This window comes from Pleurotus ostreatus (assembly GCF_014466165.1).
Source record: "Pleurotus ostreatus strain PC9 chromosome Unknown scaffold_8, whole genome shotgun sequence".
Taxonomy (NCBI): domain Eukaryota; kingdom Fungi; phylum Basidiomycota; class Agaricomycetes; order Agaricales; family Pleurotaceae; genus Pleurotus; species Pleurotus ostreatus.
This window is the reverse complement of record NW_023503163.1, coordinates 457,546-477,999: the sequence shown is the minus strand read 5'-3', so window position 1 is coordinate 477,999 and position 20,454 is coordinate 457,546. Positions and strand designations below refer to the sequence as shown.

Genomic DNA, 20,454 nt, shown 5'->3' with positions numbered 1-20,454 from the left:
GATCCACGCGGTTGTCGGACTGGGAAAACTGTTGTAAGATACAGGTCCATTGTGTGCGTACTCTTGATCAAGACATGGTGCATAAGGAATGCTTGCTCAAGGCTACGCCGCAAAGGATACCCCCTTTACTTGAGGATACCCGAGAAGGGAAGAACGTAGCGTATGTGAGAACATCATCCGTACCAGGATCCAGGAAGCACCGTAAGTCATTGAGAACGCTCGTTATGCAATATGCACGCGTGAGCCGCTCACGGAAATGAGAGAGGCGATCGCGGTTGTGAAGACCATTGTGAGCGAGTCGTTGATAGTGACAATTATCTACTAGAACGTGAAGGGTGAAGATGGCCGTGCCGCATCGTCAACTGATCTCTTCTGCACGGGGCCAGGACGAGATGTTCCCTCAGGCCTCAGGTATAACTCCAGCCACAGCGGTGCTCGCTCTTGTGATCCCGACTGATTATGATCGATATAATTTACCAGTCTACCTCCACCAAGAAATCTGTGTCGACAGTCAATCGTCGTCGACGTCTAGGTCACCTTCAACCCCTGCGCCTTCGCCAGTATCGTCAAACTGCGCGTCGTCTACCACGTCCATATAGCCGTCGTCGTCGCCATATGCGTCTTGATCTTCCCCAATGGCACCCACCATCAAGTGCAAATTCGGCTGATTCGGCTCCTTGATGTCCTTCGTAAGCGAGTTCTGAACAAGGCGGATGATTTCTTGCATCTGATCGACGGTCATACGATCTTCCATCTCTTCTATAATCTACCAGACAACAGGTTTAATGCGCGAGGCGGGAAGGAGTCGGGGCTGAAAGCCTCACCGCCCAAAGCACTGGCATTGACTGAGGGGCGATATTGACGATTTGCAGCTTTTCTGCTTTAGTTAAATTGTAGGGGGCAAGGCTGCGAAGCAGCTGCCGTATTCCCTCAGGGGTCTGATATGGTGCGGGCTGAATATCAGACGCAAAATATTGGATGGCCTGTGCAATTCCCAATAAAAATGAACGTCCATCCCTTCTATCAGACATAAGAAGCAAAACAACTGACCTCAACCTCCATAGTCCTCAGGTTCTCACTAACATCGACATCTCGCACGTCCTTCCCAGCCCCTGCGTTCAGATTTGAGCCCCCTTCTTCCTTCTTTACCTTCAGTGCAGTTTTCGCTCGGGTCAGGTGGTCGATTTCGAGCTCACGAAGGAGAGTAAGGACTTCATAGTTTGAGAGGAGCGCAGCGCGCTTTTTGACTACCTATGAAATAAATGAAGCCTTTTCGTTAGTTGGTGTGATGCTACAAAGCCGACCTCCATAGATCGCCGTTGAAGGTCAGGAAAAAGCTGGCGCTTAAGCGAGAGTTTCCCCTATCTATATCAGGGACTGACTTAGGGAACTCGGGATGCGGACAAAGACCAGAAACCGTCTAGTCAGGGTATATCATATAGAGCTGAAACATATGAACAGGCTAATACATCTGAGTTCAGCTGCTTAGAAGTAATCAAGGGGTATAGTGGTTTGATCTACAAACCGTCATGAACTCAAATTCACAATATAGTGGTTGCGTATCGGGTAGGGCAAAGCGAAGGAGCGGGAGGGTTTGCCCTGGTAAAGCAACCGATCCATAATTTCCCTTGACGTTGGGCGTGCCGAGGGCTCCTGTTCCCAGCACTCTTGAACAAGTGACCACACCCCATCACTGATGTGGCCAGGTCGTGTTGGTCGGTGACCTTGAGAGACGAGGACAATCACTTGTCCATCCCTTTTCAGGTCGTGGAACGGTATGTTCCCGGAATATAACTGGGGATGATCAGGCAGGCATTCATAGTATACATCGGGAAATTTACGAACCTCGTAGCACACGAAAGCAAAGGCGTATATATCCGTTTGCAGTGTGTTATGAGGACAACTCCCGTCCAAGAGTTCGGGGGCGAGCCATCTCAGCGTTCCAGCCCTCGATACTCCAACTCCAGACCACTTAAAGCAAGATTCTGTTGCAACAATTGACACCCCGAAGTCGGCAAGGCAGGCCCTATGCATTGGCGTGACAAGGATGTTCAGCTAAACAAAAGGGCGTCGAATGAACTTAGGGAAGGCAAATACGAGGAGCCCGACGTACGTACGCCTTTTAGGTCTCCGTGGATGATCTTTGGTCGAAGGGCGTGAAGATAGTTGAGCCCAGAGGCGATGTCAATGAGCTAGCATAATGCAAATGAGCTCGAATACCTAGAAGGTCGAAATCTTTGGCGCACCAATTCCGCGCGATTGGCACATGGATATTTAGTCAAGTATTGATGGACATTCCCGTTCTCCATCCACGGCGAAACGAGACACAGCCTCGAAGGGGAGTCGTTGGGGATGTATAGACCCATCAATGGCAGGATATTAGGATGGCACAGTTGCCGCCATATGAGCATCTCTTGCCAGATCGACTGCAACACATTACCCCTCAGTGTTTCTCCTGCTCTCGAAACATAGGTATACTTGCCCTGCGTTGCCTAATGGCAGCTGAGGGTATGCAGACCCGGTTGACCTTTACGGCGACCACTTCAGAAAAGTAGTAGCCCCGCCATATTTCCGCATAGTTTCCTTCGGCGACAGCTCTGTTCCCCTCAAATATGATGTCTTTGATAAGGATGTCAGACGGAAACACGTTGAAAGTCTTGCCAAGGCGTAGGAGGGTTCTCAAGCAGACACCGTTGACTGATGGCTCTATATCACGATCAATGTACTGGAAACTGAGTCAATAGCCATTGCGAAATTCAAATTTTCAGACCGTTGGATATGGCTCACCAGTTGAACTATAAACATCAAGGACTCGAGGCCGCCGATCAATTCGGGGTCGAAGAGAATCTGCGCAGCATCTTTGCTACGCAAGGTATATAATATCTGGCTACATATCGATGTAACCTCCACTAGACACAGCTGCTCTAACCAATCGCCCCCAGCACGCTGGATTCAGGATCACCACCTGAGGCAAGTAAAGTGGTGACTTGGGGCGCTTACTTGGAGTCTACAGACTTTCTGCAACCACGCACGCAGCCTTCGACAAGCACCGTCTCTCCGCATTTTCCAGATGGCGGGGCTCGGATACTGCAAGATAACCTGGCAAGCTGTCGAGCGCCAGACATTTAGAAACTCGAGCGTAGTCTGGCTATCCATTCAACACTGTGGGGAAGGGAAGGTTTGTGGTTAGTACTACCTAGCACCAACCTTATATATCCTACAAGGCTCAAGCTGTGCCATACCCCATGATGCCAGGGACTCGGATTTCAAGCGGACAAAGGACAGCGAGGCATTTTTGCTGTAGAGAGAAGTTGGGGGAGGCGCTAGGAACCCTTTACTTGCATTCTAGATAAGGAAGTGTAAGCTCCGGGGGATTGTAATCTTCATCAAGTTTGACATGACTTGAGCGAACCAGCTGGAGCCACTTCAGGTTTCTTTGAAGATGGCTGTTGCGGGGAGCACTGTTATGTCTAACGTCGGCGTCGAGGCAGGAAAAGAGAAAAGACACACGAGTACCTTGAGTGTTTAATCCCAGGAGATCCAGAGGCGAGAGACTCGCCCCGATGGGATGCAGTGAGCCTCAGATATTGCAAGCCCAGCGCGCCATCAATGGGGAATATCATATCGGACCTGGCGCCGGAGGCATACAGAGAAGCTGTTGAAATGGCACGACACGTTCAGCTGACAGGCTCGATAGACAATGGGGTCCCAGCGCGCTGTTAAATGGAAGAGAGAAACGCGAGCTTCGGCAGGGCCAATTTACTTCGAACTAGGACTGCGATGTTCAATGATAAGAGATAGAATCGATAAGCGCCTAGCGGTGTAGTTTTACTGCGAATGGATCCTGTACGTTTTGCTGCCTTCGAAAAGTAACAAGGAGTCTGAGGACGTGACCATAGGATAGACGAACAGTTTCTTGTTCGTGTTACGAATACAAAGCGTAGATACATTTCACAATCTGGTGACCCGCTCCGAAATGCGTCACCATATTGCGCCGGGAACGACGGAGACAACACTTAAAAAGGACGTACCTCAAACAAAAACCACTGGAAGACAGTTTGCTAGATTCTCAACGAATGAGAAGGGCGGAAAAAATTGGTTGTGCAGCAGACAGAGAGTAGTCTGAATTGAGTTACACGTTACAACACGAAGTCGTCAACATGCACTGCGAATTGCACTAAAAGGTGGTGTAGATGGTGGTCCATGGATGATTCTTCGACGTAATCTCGATAGTGACTTGGAGTTATCCAATATGGAGTGATGCACCCACACGCGGTGATTAAACCCAAAGCGTCGATCCAACTAATCACCAACAGCCCGAAGACCAGTCAGCGACATAGATAGACGACGACGGGACAAGTAAGAATCCTTGACGCGAGGCCAAGGAAACTACCCGTCCACCAAAGGGCTGTACAGCCGGTTGTGCTATCCTGTAGGCGTCGGTATGACGCGTTGTCTCATAGATTATAGCGTTGTGTTTCGTCGGTATGACATATTTCATCGTGGTTCACGAAGGGTTGCTCGCAGTAAAGGCTGTTCATGGAACGCACATCGTCTCTGCCAGAGAACAGGACCCGTCATCCTTCGTGTGCCGTCACGTATTGCCAAGATCGCGCTGTCGTCGGTGTGACGCTTGCAATCGTTGACTGTGACGCCTGCGCGGCGGCAAGGTAGTTCCTAAAGATCTAGTGTGATCTCTGAGCACCGTGTAGTAGCGGTAAATCGTGTCCGCTGACGGCAAGGGGTGACCTTGCAAGGGATAATCGTGTTCCCTTCAACGCGAACGCTTCGGCTGCGTTCCGATCGAAATCCTGCAGATTTCGAGGATTGTGCATAGGGTAGAACCCCCTCCTTCGAGTCCTTTTCGCTTCAGGTGTCGGTGTATCGAGTGGCGTATGGCAAGGCGATGGAAGAACCTGAAGCACTTGCTAGCTGGAAGGCGACGCCCGACGAAGGAACCGACCATGGAAACCAATCTAAACCACCCGATCCTCGCAACGAATTCCAAAGCCGCCCCAATCGTATACCCTCCTCTTTGCGCACGAAGCGACTTGAGTCTTTGGGAGAACGATCAGGGGCAATGTTGCTGGTACGCCACTGTAGCCGTATTACGACCAGGCCCCTCTAGGGCCAAGCGAAGAGGATGTGACACTCAGACCTTAACCCGCTCACGACGAGGGCTGGAGAGCCTGGATGGGAAGAGCCTCGCAGTCTTCTGCCTGCTGTGGGGGTAAGACAAAGGCAGGATGGGCATGCATTGAAGTCTTATATATCGATTTTATTCGTCACGTGTTGCAGCCCTGAGCATTAACAGGGGTTCACTCTGACTCCCTCTGATCATTGAATGATCAGCAGTAGAAGGTGGCAGGCGATGAGGATCCGCGTACTCTCCGTATGCACAAGTCGCTTGAAGGAGCAGGCCAAATCGCATGGCTCCAGAAGTAACCTGCTACACTCATATAGTTCCATCAACGATCGCACAAAGGTTGTTTTTACAGATGAACAGTCTTCTCGTAGCCGATGCTGAATGGACGATGTCCCCTTGATCTGAAGGGGAATTGTTCGGAGCAACCAAGGGAAGTTACACAGTTAAAATTACTAAACCCGAAGAATAAACTACTGCCCTTACCTTCAACGCGCCAAAATGGAGTTCGCTCTTGCCCACACATCCGGGTCCGACACTCAAGTTAGGTGCGCCGGTGACAGCCTTCGTCTTTCGAACAGTGCACTTTCAACGGAGGATCATCCCAGTCAGCCAGTGCCGCAAGGCTGAGCCACGACCTTGGAGACGACGGAGCTGGGAGGAGGACATTCAAGGAGTAGCCCAGAATTTTAAACGAACGTGTGTTGGGCACCAAGAGTGGCCCGAAAGGATTCGCAAAAATGGATCCTATTATATCGTTAACTCGAGCCAGGGGGGTGCGCTCTAAAACTGACCTAATTGTGCCCCAAAGATATGGGGCCCATCACTAGGCTCAATGACAACAATCTGATACTCATGGACATAACAGAATCGAGAGATGAGATGCCATTACACCTTCCTCGGTGTCCGGCAACAACGCAGCGGGCCCTCTTTTCTCTGCCTGCACGAGTAGTTCCGTTCGGCGGAAGCCATATCAGGGTTTGCTCCCACCGGGGGGGACTGATGTGTTGTCGACCAAAGGATAGCACTTGCTCGTCGGTGGGCACCATGAAGATAGGGAGGGAGGGGGAGTGTGTGTCGAAGAATTTGAAGGAGTCAGAGAGGCTCCTCCACGGAAATGGCGAGTGAAACATGAGTAATCTGTTCCTTTCACCACTCTACGTAACAGATGGAATGAGTTCAAAATCGGCCAACAAGAAGCGCAAAGCTTACGTTAGGAGCGGAGCAGTGGACGTGTCCAAATTCGCCTCCGGGAACGAGAATGGCGCCCTCGGACATACACCGCTGGTGCCGCAAGTATAGCCGAAGCTGCAATCGTCAGTGGTAGAAGTTCTAGCATAATATGAAGTGGCCTAAGGCATGAAGTGGGGAAAGGGGTCCGAAAACAGTGATTTGCGTATGAGGTGCACGAAGCTACCGATGATAATGCCTCCAAGTCGAAATCTTCATAATCATACAGCCACTATAGAATGAATATTAGCGCATGGCGGCGGAACAGAAGAGAGACGAAATGACTCACCTTTATCTAGACATCTACCAGTACAATTGAATCCAAAACAGAATAACCAGTAGCTACACCTCCCTCGTTACTGTCGACTCCTTTCGTTCTGACCAACCATCCAGCTTCCGCATCTTTCACAACCTTCCCGCTCCCGAACAACGCCCAACCAAAGATACCCAGCTCACTCACAACCTCCGTCTTCACCGCCGCGCCTCCAGATCGTATCAAATAGTTCGCTGTCCCATTAGGAGGGACTATCAACTCCATGGCGATCCAAGCCTTCCTCTCTGACACGGGTAATTCGTCGAGGAATTTAGGTATTGCTTCCTTATAGACGTTGTTCCCGCCACCTTCTCTCTGAGGCTTCAGCACGAGTTCCAGTGCACGTTCGCGTGCCAACCGTACGCCAAGCGGCTCGACAGTCTCGTTCTTCTGTGCTTCGTCCTGTAGATCCAAGCCCCACATCCCCATCCAGCTACCGCGGATCGCATCTAGATCTTCCTTGCTCGAATCCCCCAGGAATCGCTCCAAGACGCCTGGCTGAGCAAGGACCTGCTGCACCTTCTTCCCGCCCGCGAGCTGTAGCGGGATGGAAGGACAATTGATCGCAGAGGATCGCTCAAGCAGGAATCGTGTCTGATAATGACCTGGCGTCGGATAATCCGTGGGCGCATACCCAGCGCGGAAATACACCGTGGATATTTCCACCTCAGGCCCGTCACCTCGCGAGATACGAAGGGCGGAAGTCTGTGGATCGAGCCGTGCAGAAGTAGCTAGGTCGTCGAATGTCTGTCGGATGACGCGGATAGAATGCCTAGACAACCGGGATGTGAGGTCGACGAAAGCGACGTGGATGATACGATGTGTACTTTTCCAAAAGCTCGTATTCAAGCCATCGCTGATCAAAGACATTCCGCTCCCCTGCTTGCACGACGAAGAGAATCCATGCACTACACGAACGTAAGCACCACTGGATGACCCGAGCGAGAAGATGCTCTACCTCTGATTGTTGTAGCTCCCATGTGCAGCGGCCAACCCGGCAGCTAGACCGGCAGTTGTGGTATTAGGAGGGAAGTTATCGATGGCGAGGATCGGCGATGTCTCATAATACGCAGTTGCTGACAACAGATATCTGGCGGAATTCAGAAAGAGACACGCCGATCGCCTGTCATACACACCTATGCAGACTTGCAACCCGTTCAGATAAAGTTCCAAACGACGACGATATCGTGTTGAATTCGACCTGCTTCAGTCCTAGAGTCGAGTCTGCGTTCTCATGCAGCAAGTAGTCCGATCGGAATAAACCGAGATGCAGTGTCTGGAGAAATAGTAAGTGTCGTGCTAGCCACATGAGATGATCAGTGCATACCTCTTCTACCCCTTCGTCGCGAATCTGTTTCCACCCGGACCACAACTGGCCAACAAACTCATCAACTTTGCCCACTCCTTCGACCGCACCCATCACTTGATCCAGGAAATCGTTGTCCATAGCGATTCTTGCGTACAGCACATTGTATGTCCGCTGCAGTCTCTGTGCCAACTGAAACAGGTCTCGGGGTATTGGAGATGGGAATAGCGCCAATGGTGCATGGATGGCGGCTGCTGGAAAGCGAGGTTGCTGGCCGACTGGTAGATATGTCAAGCCATGAGACAGAGCATATGTGGCGGCAATTTCAGTCAAATGCGATATTTGCTCCTCTGGGAGCGACGGCGGCCATCGAGAGAACGAGAAAGTTTCTGCCATGAGAGTCGAGATGAGAAATGGGCGATTTCGTTTGGATTTCGTGATACGATTGCTTGCTAATAGTAATCACGTTGCTTGCTGTAATTTCATGGCGATGCCTGCAATTCGATGAGAAGGTTGCCTCTGAATGGGTTTGGACACTTTGAGCAGCAAGCAGCAGCTAACCAATTCATTGAAAGGACTTTAATCGCTTTCGTTGCGTTTTCCATCTTCCGCAACGTTTAGTCACGTGTTAGCTCCCTCCCACACGTCGTACAGCTAGGCTGGCGCGATAGCGAAGAAATTAGACAAACTGCCACTGAAATCTGGAAAGATGGCTTTTGTTGCTCTTGGGAAACACACAGCATATTGTCGTTGATGCCGATTTCCTGTCTGATTTGGGTGCTGTTTTGATGCTGTTGCGTCAAACGGTGTCAACGTTCACTGCGACCAGTGACCACGAAGCTCGAATCCAGACATTCAGTGACGATTAAAATCAGACAAATGCAGCTACGCACAGTGTCGTAGCGCTACGCTGTCTAACGTACATTGTGAACTAATGGCCCAAATTGAGCTGAGATCATGATGTAGTCCGCCTAGTAAAGTGCCACTGTATACACAGTGTAGCTTCAGAAGAAGAAAAATGGAGCAATCAACCAACAAACGGATGCGCATTTGCATAAGTATGTTCCGTCCGAGTCGCTCTCTGGCGAGAAATCCAGTTACACCGGTCTACGACCAGCTCAAATATGTTCAGGTCCGTCGGTAAACGACTCATGAGGCAGCCCTGGGTCCCGGAGGGCTACAAAGTCTATCCCAATGGCCAGACCGTGGTCGACAACGCTAAACGTCTAACGGGCGCTCACATGATCAATACACATCGAAGTACCACTCTTCTGGTTCCACTTTTGCTTCCGAACCGAGACTTACCAAAATACTGGGTCCGTTGCCGCATTACGATCGACGTAGATTTATATGATCGACAGGAAGGGCGGGATGTATCCAAGATGTATATTTCGTGGATTATAATGTACAGGATGTACAGGATTCGATGTTCGGCATTATATGGTCGTTGCATCGCGATGGCGGATGCACATATCGCCCAGTGGAGCCCCAACTAAGCGAGCGTTTCCTGTCCTATGCGCGGGTGCTGTAAGAAAATATTCCGTAGAAGATGATCGGGGTACTCACAGACTGGAAAATGTGGTAGTCTCTTCAGCGCTAGGCGTTGACTCGCTCCTATATCATTGCGCACTGCGCACCGTGGTCGTCGTAGTCGATGATGCTGACCTGACTGTGTCTGCAACACGGGTTGCAAAGATGACGCTCTCGAAGATTGAACCGGGATCCATGGTAGTGGGGGTAGATCGGTTGGTAAAGAAAGAGTGTAAGTGCAGGTGTAGAGTTGGTCGCTTCCAGAGCTTATTGCAGGTAGAGTGCGATCTGGGGTATTATATACGCCATAGCTGAGCAAACATCCTCCTTGCGTAAGTCGCCTATCACAGCAGTATATTGTGGACAATGGAATATGGTGTTTCTGGGGCGATTCTCTTGCCAAGAGAAGCTGTAGAACCCCTTTCCCATCAGGGAATAATCGTGGTGCAACGCAGGTGTTGCAGTAAAACCAAAATAGGAACATTCGTTACAAAGGGTGCTTGCATATGTTGTTCAACTCAGCAACAGGAAGCATGGTTCTTTGAGAACCCTGCATCGTGTCGCCAGCACATCGAGAACAGTGTCTGTACAGTCATCAATCGGGGTAAATCAGCAAATCAAATGCCAGTTTGCTTCGCTACTGGTGCGAAGCATCCAAAAGGACACAGAGATTAAGCTTTGCGGGAGAATCGAATGTTCCCAGCATGATTTCCCTCGAGGTCGCGCATGGCGCGAACGTCGGGCTATAATCTAAACTCTTCCAGGCGGTCGTCGTTATTGAAATGAAGTACTTTGGAAAACATAGAGGATGTACACGGTGTTGGTAGTAGAGTATGGAGCGTGATCCCCACGACGATACTATCTACCTTGTACACATACCTGACAGCCTCCAACAGCATTGCAGAATTTGATCGTCTCCCGCAAGTCTCCCTTGTCGTTTGTGGTGAGCCAGTTTTGAGGCTCCGCGGCGGTTAACGAGCTCCTATTGGTGAAAGGTTTATTTGTGGCTATTGACAGATTGACCAACGGAGGCCGCCACTTCGTCCCTGTGGCATTCACAGCCACACCATCAGGACTTGGCACGATCTACGATGTTCAGGCCATTTTCCGCAGCAACGAGACTCCATTCACATTGACGGAAGCATGTAGGGTTCTTCTCGTCAACCAATCATGAACTTCGTCTGATAACAATGCTTAGTGACAGAAACGCGCATTCTCCGGAATGGTGCACCAATCGACGTTGACTCCGTGCTGTCGCCATGCCAAGGCATGGTGCAGTGGAGTGAGGTTGGTTTTTTCTTCACCGTGTAGGCGTCGCGAATAATGCTATCGCGATCTTATCTGCGCCAAGACGAAGACCTATTCATAACAATCAACAACACACCACACGACGCGCTTTGATTAAATACAATGGGAGTTGAAACGAGGCCACCTCAAGCTTTCGGCGTACTTATTGTCGAGAGTGCTGACTGCTGTGGAGTGGCCTTTTCATTTTCTTCTTCCTCTTTTCTCTTTTCTTGACTGGTCAAGCACCACAGCGCAGCGCGTATCCCCGTTCTTTCATTCTTTCATTTCTTTCATTCCACTTTATCTTCAATCCTCGCTTTCCCTCCAAGTCTTCATCTCCTACGCTCGCTATATATTTTTCCTGAGCAAGGCTTCCTGCGACCATGAACGCAGCATCAAGCGAAAGACCCCCTGTGAGCTCGCTGGCGCGACGCATCCATGGCTGGTCCTGGCAGGCGGTGAGGGATTCCAGTACACTATACAAACGACCTCCCTAACTGGCGCGGTCTGTAGTTCCCCATCGGCATGGGCACAGGCGCCGTATATGTCGTACTCTCCGGTCTTCACCATCGGTCTCAACCAGTGATCGTTATCGAGACATTCTTTTTCTTCCTCAACATCGCTTTGTTCACCTTGAACTCGACAACATTACTGCTCCAAGCTATCCGTGCGTCTACCCGTTAGGAGGAAATCGTCATAAACACTAATCCACTTGTAGTGTACCCAAGGCAGGCCCTGAGACTTCTCAAGGATCCCGTCAAGGGCATTTTTGTACCGCTTGTCGTACGTACAATTGCTACGTTTCCCTGGTTTAGTTTCTGAATTTGTTTACTAGGTTTTGTCCCTCGCTACAATTATCATCGGCACGATTAACTATGCATGGCCAACAGGACACGTAGGGTCGGACTTCGTATACGCGCTATTTTGGTAGGTGCCACTGGCGATTAGAACTTAGCGGTTGCTGAAAGGAAATATAGGGTCTACACGGCCTTTGCGGTGTTTACCTGCTTCCCGATGTTGATGATATGGTTCAATAATCCGCACGACCTCTCCCATTTCACCCCCGCTTATGCGTTCTTGATCTTCCCAATGGTGGGTACTTCTAAAATAAAGGTAAACCTTGCTAATCCTGCTACTTGTGATAGATGCTTGTAGGTGTAGTCGCGTTCAATGTCCTCAAGGTTATGGATCCCGCGGATAACCGTGCACTGGGTGTCTTGCTCACGGGATACTTTTTCCAAGGTTGGTCCCATTGGTTTCTCTTTCCAGAGTTTCGTGTTGACCGAATGTATTCCTATAGGCCTCGGATTCTTCATGACGTTCATTTACATCTGCATCTACATTATCAGGTTCGTGTCTCACTTCCACGTGTTTCTTGATAATTGACTCCTCCCTCCCTGCAGGATCATGAGTGTACGTTAGATGTCTGTCTCGAGCGTGAACAATGTCCTGACAATCTGTTTAGACGGGATTTTTAGAAGGTCACCAAGCCAACGGTGCATTTGTCGCCTGTGGACCTCCTGGTTTCACCGCTCTCGCACTCATTAATCTCGGGAGCCGTGCAAGGGAGATGTAAGTCGAGCTCGGTTTCTCCCAGACATTTGACTTGTGGCTGATTATAATGCCAATCCCCAGTCTTCCGAAACATGACCTTATCTCCCCTACTGCGGGCGAGATCTGGTTCTCTGCGTCGATCATGGCAGCTCTCATGCTTTGGGGATTGGCCGTCTTCTTTTTCTTCTTCGGCGCTCTCCCATATTGGTTCAAGCTTCATAAGCACCTCAACGAAATTCTTGGATGTAAGCACGGCACTCACACTCTACAAACGGTCACTAACTCATTTCTTCGTTCAGGCTGGGCTTTGACCTTCCCCAACGGTGAGTTTGCTCTTCCTTCTTTCGTGCGCAGAACCTCATTGCTCCTTTTCTGTAGTTGGTTGGATTGCTACCATGCGATTGTTCGGCGATATATTCAAAGTCAGGGGTTTCTATGTCACCCACGCCATCATGGCGGTTCTCATCTGCCTTGCCTGGCTCATCCTTTTTGTGCTCACGCTCATCGCTTTCTGGAGGGGCCTCATCTTCCACTCGAAAGATGAAGATGTCATTAAGGATACGCTCCCTGAGGCCGTCGAAGAAGAGGACGATGATATGTCGATTTACGACAAGAAACCCGACCATCACCACGGACGAGATATTTCTGGCCCCAATATGGTTTAAGCTAGATGTTTACTTCTTGGAGCTCCTTGAAGGAGTTCTGGACACATTCCTTCCCTTCACAAATAGAGATACCTAGACGTACTACTTTCAATGGATGGTTAGACACTATCGGACTCAATAACAAGTATATACACCCCGACCTAGTATCGTAAATACTTAGATTACACTCTTTTTAGCTGCAGAGGATAACTGTATTGTTTTGCAACGGGTATATATGGCGCATTGGTATTGTCGTCAATACACGACATCGAATGAAGCTCAGATAGCCGGCATTGAGATATTAACTAGGAGATCTGAATGGATACCCCATGGGTCACGAAGGAGAAGGAGAGAGTACGGAGGGTCTAAGGGAGAAAGCTCGGTAGTTGGATAGGTAAGGTCTAAGTGGAGAGCGGAAAGCGAGGGGATAATTCTATCATACAGTTTCGGAGAACAAGATAAGCAGCTACAGGTCTAAGTAATGCTAAGCGAGTGAGAGTGTGGGTGGGTGCTGAGGAAAGATATGGTACTGCCATGTTGTATGATAGGCCTATTCTAGAGGCAAGGGATAGGGTATGTCGTGGGTGTGTAGTCCGAGTGCATGACAAAATATGGACAAGGAAAGCAAGAGCGGGGGAGACCTCCAAGACCATGCCAGATGAGCTTGTAACCGGGTGATCAAGAACGACGAGGTAGCGTGTAACCAGCAGCGAAACTTATACCACCTCGCCAGAAGAACGCGTTCTTTTTTCGTGCTTTTCTGCCTCTACATCGCTCATACTACTTCTGCGTGAGAAGGATATGGTGATGGAATCCTTGATGACGTCTTCGTCTTTCGAGCGGAAGATAAGGCCCTTCCAGAAAGCGACCAATGTCAGGGTGAAGAGCACAGTCCAGGTGATGACCATGATGGTGGTCATCATGAGGTGCAAGTAGTAGAACGCCTTGATCTCAAAGATATTTCCAAGAAGGGCGAGCGTAGAGATCCACCCGACTGCAGCGAAAGGGAAAGTAAATCAACTACTCCTGGAGGACATTAATACCGAACCAACTTACCATTGGGGAATGTCAATGCCCAACCTAGCAAAAGTGGACGTAAGTAAAATGACCACTCATTGCGTCACAGCACATACATCCGAGGATTTCGTTCAGATGCTTGTGGAGTTTGAACCAGTACGGGAGGGCACTGAACAGGAACAGGAAGACTGCGAGCCCAAAGAGTAACAGTGCACACATGACGCTTGTTGCGTACCAGATCTCTCCGGCAGCAGGCGAGACTAGGTTATGTGCTGGCAGGCTGCATAAAAAGAACATCAAGATATGTCAGACCGTCGAGGAGCAATTACTCACATTTCCCTTGCACGCTGACCGAGTTGGATAAGTGCAAGCGCGGTGAAACCTGGCGGACCGCAGGTAACAAATGCGCCGTTTGCTTGATGACCCTCGAGGAATCCAGTCTACAAGATAAAATGATTAGGCTGAAGCCAGGTCCCATCGCTGAAGGTCTTACGCTCATAATCCTGAAGAAGCAAATTAGATAGGGGAAAATTAAGGGGAGCGGAAATCGACGAACCGGATGAAATATATACAGATGTAGATGAAGGTCATAAAGAAACCCAGCCCTATAATGATAACGAACAGTCAAGGGACGAACTAACTCGATTCAATATGTTCTCACCTTGGAAGAAGTAGCCGCATAGGAGAACCCCGACTGACCTCGGGTCGTCATGCTCCAAGACTCGGAGTACGTTGAAGGACACTACGCCAACTAACATCTGAAGAGGGAAGGTTCAGCGACTACTCATCGTGTGCTGTAATCCGTAGCGCACCAGTGGAAAAACCTAAGCGGTCTCTGTGAGTCGTTGCAATCTCGCGGAGCAATTGAGACGTACCAAGAACGCGTATGCTGGCGTGAAATGCGATAGATCATGAGGTTTGTTGAACCATATCATCAGCATAGGGAAGCACAGAAGGACAGCGAATCCAGTATACACCCTAGTGTATTGATCAGCCACGTCATGGGAGAAGGCTCGAGTTGACGCACCAGAAGAGGACGTAAATGAAATCTGGACTACTATGCCCTGAAGGGACCGTGTAGTTGATGGTGCCGATGATGATAGTCGCAAACGACAATACCTTTTATGTTCGTGAGGACGGTATTGCAATTTTAATCGCGGGTTTACGTACAACGAGAGGAACAAATACACCCTTGACGGGATCGTTGAGCAGTCGCCCAGCCTGCTTGGGATACACTAGTGCGAGACATGAGCATTTCGAGGGGAAGGGGATGAGGGGATTTACATATTGCTTGCAAGAGCAACGTCGTGGTGTTGAGAACAAACAATATCATATTCAGGACGTAGAAGACCGTTTCGACCGTGGTCAATATCGAAGACCGAGTTTTGATGCCTGAGAGGGTGACATAGACCGCACCGGTACCCATCCCTATTGGGAACTAAGATACAAGTCAGTCGAAGCCATGTATTTTAGATCTGCAGATAGAGGACGTACTGCTTGCCACGACCAACCATGGATGCGCCTGGCCAAAGGACTGACCTTTGGTAGACCATCCGGGTTCTCTGAAGGACTTGGGTCGTCAAAACGAACCATACTGAAGTAGCGTGTAAGGAACGACGGGTTGACTGGAAGGACGATTTAAACGAGTGTGGATTGGATGATTATAAGTCAGCACAGCGCAATGCGCTCTCTATCTTCAAGTAGCAGTAAGAGGGAAAAGGATTGCTGTACAAAGCGAAGAACCATACAGCGTACGGAGCTGTGACATTGCTTCTAAAGCTTTCGTGTAATAACCCAAGAGCCACTTATCACATCCGCCGGTGTATGCCAGCAGGGATGCCAAGTCCGTAGTCAAAAGACCCTGAGACAACACGTTATTGGCTCCCGTCATGGAACTATACTGAATTGAGTACTTCTGAGATCGCCAAGTGCGCCAAAAATAACCCACAATCTCGAGACATGGTAAACATGCAGGACGTTTTGCGTGTCAGCTTTTCGGTTGGCCGATAAGGGAGGTAGAGAAAGGTTGTAACGACGGAGGCAGATTGCTTGAAATCAAACGATCCGCATCAAACGCTAGACTGGCGGACGTTGATTCCGTTTTACAGCTTGGATAGATAACCAGTTGGTGCGTCATTGTCAGATCTTCAGGGAAAGCAACAAGCGACGACGGGATTTAGCGTGCAATTTTTTTCGATAACTCCATCGGCTTGCAAACGCGATATCGGGTGACTTTGAGGGCCCTCGAGAGCGACGAGCATTTGGCGTCGACTGTACGCGCCGACGATTAGAAACCGATGCCGAGGGGCTTGGGAGTAATTAATTTATGCATAAATTTTGGGAAGTAGTTAGTGGTCGAGCCAAGATCCTTGGCCAGTGACGTAGAAAATCTTGCTGATAGGTTTACCCAGCCAATCAAATTGTCGCGGCCCGCCTCTACAATCGAATCTTGGATGTGGTTACGGAGGAGACGTGGCCGCCGACTGCCTGCCCCGACAAGGCAGCAAGGCGCCCAGGAAGAATTCAAGAAGTCTCAGAAGCGACTACTATTTGGTCTTCGATGCTGTGCAGCGCATCGTCTCCAGCATGACTGTGAACAGAATGATGAACCGAAACACTCCACTCAGCATATTTATTCTGGAGTAAAGAATCATACCAGCTTCGTTCCCTTCCGCGGAGCTTCCTGTCGAATAGTCTACATCCGAAATGGTAATTTGTCGACATTGAGCCTCACAGCTTCCCCTTTAACTCTTCGAGCAGACTCTGCAACTCCTCCTTGGCCATTTGTTGGGCGGGCCAGTTAATACCAAGCCCTTCTTCGTTCGATGGCTTTGGGATCACATGTACGTGTACATGACCAACTTCCTGCACGACGCGAGGCATGTCAGCGGTCTTATCGTCCAGAGTAAAATGAAGCGACATTGTACCTGGTGCGCTAACTTTCCATTATTCTGCAACAGCACGTTGTATCAATAAGACGCTAAGTCCATGATACATTCGGAGATGCATGCAAGCGTACCTGGAGGATGTTGTAATTCTCGGAGCCCACTGCTATCGCAATTTTCTTGGCGATGGGAAGCAAGTCCACGAGGGACTCGTCGGGGAGCTCGTGTAGCTTCTCTGCATGATCTGCGGCGCCACCCATGACTTCAAGCACAGTGGATATGACTAAGTCTAATGCTTACACTTCGGAATTACGAGCGCATGGCCTTTCGCCAAGGGCCCGATGTCGAGGAAAGCAAATCTGTCGTACTGCATTGGAGATGTACAGCAAAGGTTTCTGGCATCTCAACGTACGTGGTTTCAGTTTCCAGAAGCTTGAAGCTAGGAATCTCCCCTATCAACCTCAAATCAGCTTCTGATCCCTAGGTGCTGTGCGTGTATAGTAGAGATCGAACGATGGACGCGTACCCTTGATGATTTTGCAAAAGATGCACGAAGCCATAGTCCTACAAGCGTAGAGTGGATCAGCCTTCCAATGCGTTCGTTTGCTGAGGAAGGTGGGCACTTAGCAACACCGCTCATGATGGTTCGCTTGAAGGCCTGATTCGCATGAAGCTCAGCGGCTCAGCTTCGCAGTGACAGAGGATCGCATCTAATGACGCCGCGCGCAATAGATAGCATGGCTTTATAGTGTAGTGGTTATCACATTGGATTTTGACGTTAAACAATTTCCAGTAACCCAGGTTCGAACCCTGGTAAGGCCTCTTTTTTGTTCGTCCTCGCTTCCAACCATTATAACAGACCACCCCGTCCTCGGTGGTTACATTATTATTACATTTCGTATAGTGTTTACAGTATGAGATTATACTAATTATTCTAATTGACCTACAAGAAAGATGAAAACAGTGTCAGCCGTTCGTCTGAATGGCCTTGAGAGAATGTCTACTAGTTCTGCGAAAATATACGTCGCGTTGCTTGCCAGTAGTTTGGCGGAGCTGGTTCTCCTTCCATCGGCACATGTCCATAGTCCTCAATTGTGACTTCGGAACGTTGGACAAGTCTAGTTCGGTCTTCGAGTTGCTCACTGTCCCTACGCACCGGTCTGAAGAGCTGTCATGTAATGCAATCAGCCCCTCGAATGGAACGGGTGCGCAATCGAAGACACTTACTCCAGCCAGCTTCAATTGCCGTAGACTTTGGCGCTGCGCACTTGTTAACTGCGCTCCAGCTCTCCCGCCAGTGCGCGGCAACAATGTTTCTCGTGAGGCATTGGACCTCGGCAGACGAGAAAGCCTCTGGAACCATGACCGTCTACCCTTACCAGCATTATTTCTGGTTCCGTCCGCAGAGGTATTGTTAGACGGTTGCGCCCAATCAAATTGGTTATCGATCTTGATTTCTTCCTCGACGCGGTCGTATTCATCTTTGTTTCGCCTCCAGAGCCGATAGACGGTCCACAGAAGAATCGATATCACGATTGTGCCAAATATGGTCGATATAATGATAACGGTGTTCATGCTAGTGGGGGAGATGTTGATTAACAATTGAAGTTGTTGACAACTCGGATAAGGAGATACTGACTGATCTGAGATGCCGGCTATCGGCTGTGTTGGAGACGGAACACTAGAAACACGAGCTGAATATGTATACGAAGGGAGTTGTAGTGAAAACTAACGCCGAGGTTCGAACGATGGATGTTTTGGTGACAAACTGAGTAACTTCAGCGTAATCGATCTCCAGAACCATCCCGGTGGAGAGCCCCTGCGCGCTGGATAGTGTAAGGGTGTGGTTGCCTGATCCAAGGTTGTCGGCAAAGAATAACAATGTTTGGGGGGTGTAGAAGGTTCTCGTGGCGTTGTAAAACAGCAGGGACTTATCGTCTAGCTGAACTATGTACGGTGCGTTCCGAGGGCCCACCGTTCCGTATACAGAGATCATTTCTCCTGCGTTATCATTAGCGTTTCGTCCGTGTACTTAGAGGATATGTAATACCCTATGGGGATGGACGTCAGTACAAGAAGTCAATACTATCAGGAAGAACATACGGCGAATGTATAGGATACAGACGCTCCTACTTGAGATGTCGAGCTATTCGTTGAATTTAGGCACAAAAAAAGGGTAGAACGTAGATTCACTCACTGCCCGGTAGTCTGGCGGAAATGCTGGAGTCCCTCAGGCTGTGTGTTCCATGCCGAAGGAGGCATCCACTGAAAGGCAGGGTCGCTATCGTCAACAGTTGTAGTCTCGACCGGCGCTCGACCATGTTGAGGATTGAGTTCAGTTATCCACGCAATCTATATTATCGTCACAAAGGTGAGTGTGTCTCTGACGGTATGTGCTTACTTTGTCAATGTCGAAGGGCTTTGGTCCATTAGCAATCACTTTCACGGTGTGATTGGTGTTTTCCAGGTCGTTTTTACTGAAGAGCAGCACGGCTGCTTCGTCATTGCCTTGGGTTGACGCGCTCCCTTCATATGGTACACCATCTAGAAGGACCCCGAAGGCCCCATATCCTGATTTTCGTCCACCGAATATTGACACACCAGTGCCATTAAACGAGAAGACAGCTTCGGCCCCGAAGCTCAAAGCTCTCGTGAAGGTTTCTCCGTAATACCTGGCGGAAGAGTGAGCTTCATTTCATATGCCAGATATGTGCTTTCTCTCACCTCGACGTGAGCGGATCTGATGCGTTATTAACTTGTTGCCAGGCGTCTGGAGGGTTGTAACGAATGAGAGGGCTATTGTCGTCAATCTCCAGCCCTATCTGGTACGACGAAAGCTGCATGGAGCTTGAGATATTAGCAATGAGCGACATTATAAACGAAGGGTCGTAAAATGAATGTTAAAGGGTCAAGTGTCAAAGGGACGAAGAGGTAACGAAGAAGACATTTGCGGAACTGTTGGGTGTGTTATTATAGTCTGGCCAAAGGATCAAAGATGCGATGATGATCAGCTTCTTTCCGGAAAATGGAGTCGCAATGATCAACAGCGGGGGGAATGTTAATGTTATTGCATGCGGACCAATGATGAATATTGGTCGTCAGTGGTACTGACGTCCAGTCAATGCTCCCTACCTAGGAGAAGGGAGATTAAATATCAGGGCGGTCAGACGACATGAGCCTCAATTCGTACCAAGGGTTACCCGCCCCCCCAGAACGCTTGCAGACCCAAAGTTCACGTTAAAGTTTTCAACGGTTTCAATGGGGGGTGGCACGGCACTCAGCACTGACAGGCTGTGCCCAAGAATGGATGCCTATGTTGAAAACGTGATAGTGCAGAGCACCCGTCCGTCAGCAAACGCCATTCAAGGTCATTCTAACGACTAGGCCAGAATCTAGCCAACCATCCATTGTGGTCGAACTTCACTAGCGATCGAACTTGAAGTTACTCTAGGGGAGTAACCGTGAGAAGAACAGTACTCCAGCGGCCAGGGCCTTGCTTCACCGCTTCAAAAATCAGATCATTCTTGCCCGTGTCTCAAGCACAG

The 20,454-nt window shown here is 49.5% G+C and overlaps 5 protein-coding genes across 5 annotated transcripts; 1 reads left to right on the top strand and 4 right to left on the bottom strand.

Annotated features, from left to right (window-relative positions):
• Window positions 1-511: 511 nt before the first annotated feature.
• PC9H_010466 (uncharacterized protein) lies at window positions 512-2,411 on the bottom strand (the record flags this gene model as incomplete). The annotated part of the gene is made up of 8 exons (XM_036779959.1): window positions 512-766; window positions 825-983; window positions 1,051-1,251; window positions 1,526-1,653; window positions 1,725-1,794; window positions 1,846-2,055; window positions 2,118-2,192; window positions 2,247-2,411. The coding sequence occupies 8 exons, from the start codon at window positions 2,409-2,411 to the stop codon at window positions 512-514; spliced, it is 1,263 nt and encodes a 420-aa protein (XP_036627342.1).
• A 4,257-nt stretch (window positions 2,412-6,668) lies between these two features.
• On the bottom strand, window positions 6,669-8,388 carry PC9H_010465 (uncharacterized protein; the record flags this gene model as incomplete). Its single annotated transcript, XM_036779958.1, has 5 exons — window positions 6,669-7,458; window positions 7,514-7,594; window positions 7,645-7,776; window positions 7,823-7,962; window positions 8,014-8,388. 5 exons carry the CDS (start codon window positions 8,386-8,388, stop codon window positions 6,669-6,671), a joined length of 1,518 nt encoding a protein of 505 aa, XP_036627341.1.
• Window positions 8,389-11,192: 2,804 nt separating this feature from the next.
• PC9H_010464 (uncharacterized protein) lies at window positions 11,193-13,130 on the top strand (the record flags this gene model as incomplete). The annotated part of the gene is made up of 13 exons (XM_036779957.1): window positions 11,193-11,267; window positions 11,323-11,476; window positions 11,528-11,592; window positions 11,645-11,736; window positions 11,787-11,901; window positions 11,955-12,051; window positions 12,110-12,158; window positions 12,213-12,222; window positions 12,275-12,381; window positions 12,445-12,608; window positions 12,663-12,686; window positions 12,742-13,022; window positions 13,095-13,130. 13 exons carry the CDS (start codon window positions 11,193-11,195, stop codon window positions 13,128-13,130), a joined length of 1,269 nt encoding a protein of 422 aa, XP_036627340.1.
• A 593-nt stretch (window positions 13,131-13,723) lies between these two features.
• On the bottom strand, window positions 13,724-15,617 carry PC9H_010463 (uncharacterized protein; the record flags this gene model as incomplete). Its single annotated transcript, XM_036779956.1, has 13 exons — window positions 13,724-14,001; window positions 14,064-14,087; window positions 14,141-14,304; window positions 14,358-14,464; window positions 14,518-14,527; window positions 14,581-14,629; window positions 14,686-14,782; window positions 14,837-14,848; window positions 14,900-15,002; window positions 15,052-15,143; window positions 15,195-15,259; window positions 15,309-15,462; window positions 15,519-15,617. The coding sequence occupies 13 exons, from the start codon at window positions 15,615-15,617 to the stop codon at window positions 13,724-13,726; spliced, it is 1,254 nt and encodes a 417-aa protein (XP_036627339.1).
• A 1,137-nt stretch (window positions 15,618-16,754) lies between these two features.
• Window positions 16,755-19,782, bottom strand: PC9H_010462 (uncharacterized protein; the record flags this gene model as incomplete). The annotated part of the gene is made up of 16 exons (XM_036779955.1): window positions 16,755-16,889; window positions 16,952-16,975; window positions 17,044-17,153; window positions 17,210-17,268; window positions 17,322-17,361; window positions 17,436-17,473; window positions 17,533-17,567; window positions 18,066-18,077; window positions 18,137-18,485; window positions 18,549-18,590; window positions 18,643-18,910; window positions 18,942-18,960; window positions 19,013-19,055; window positions 19,107-19,261; window positions 19,311-19,581; window positions 19,634-19,782. The coding sequence occupies 16 exons, from the start codon at window positions 19,780-19,782 to the stop codon at window positions 16,755-16,757; spliced, it is 1,749 nt and encodes a 582-aa protein (XP_036627338.1).
• Between the last annotated feature and the right edge of the window lie 672 nt (window positions 19,783-20,454).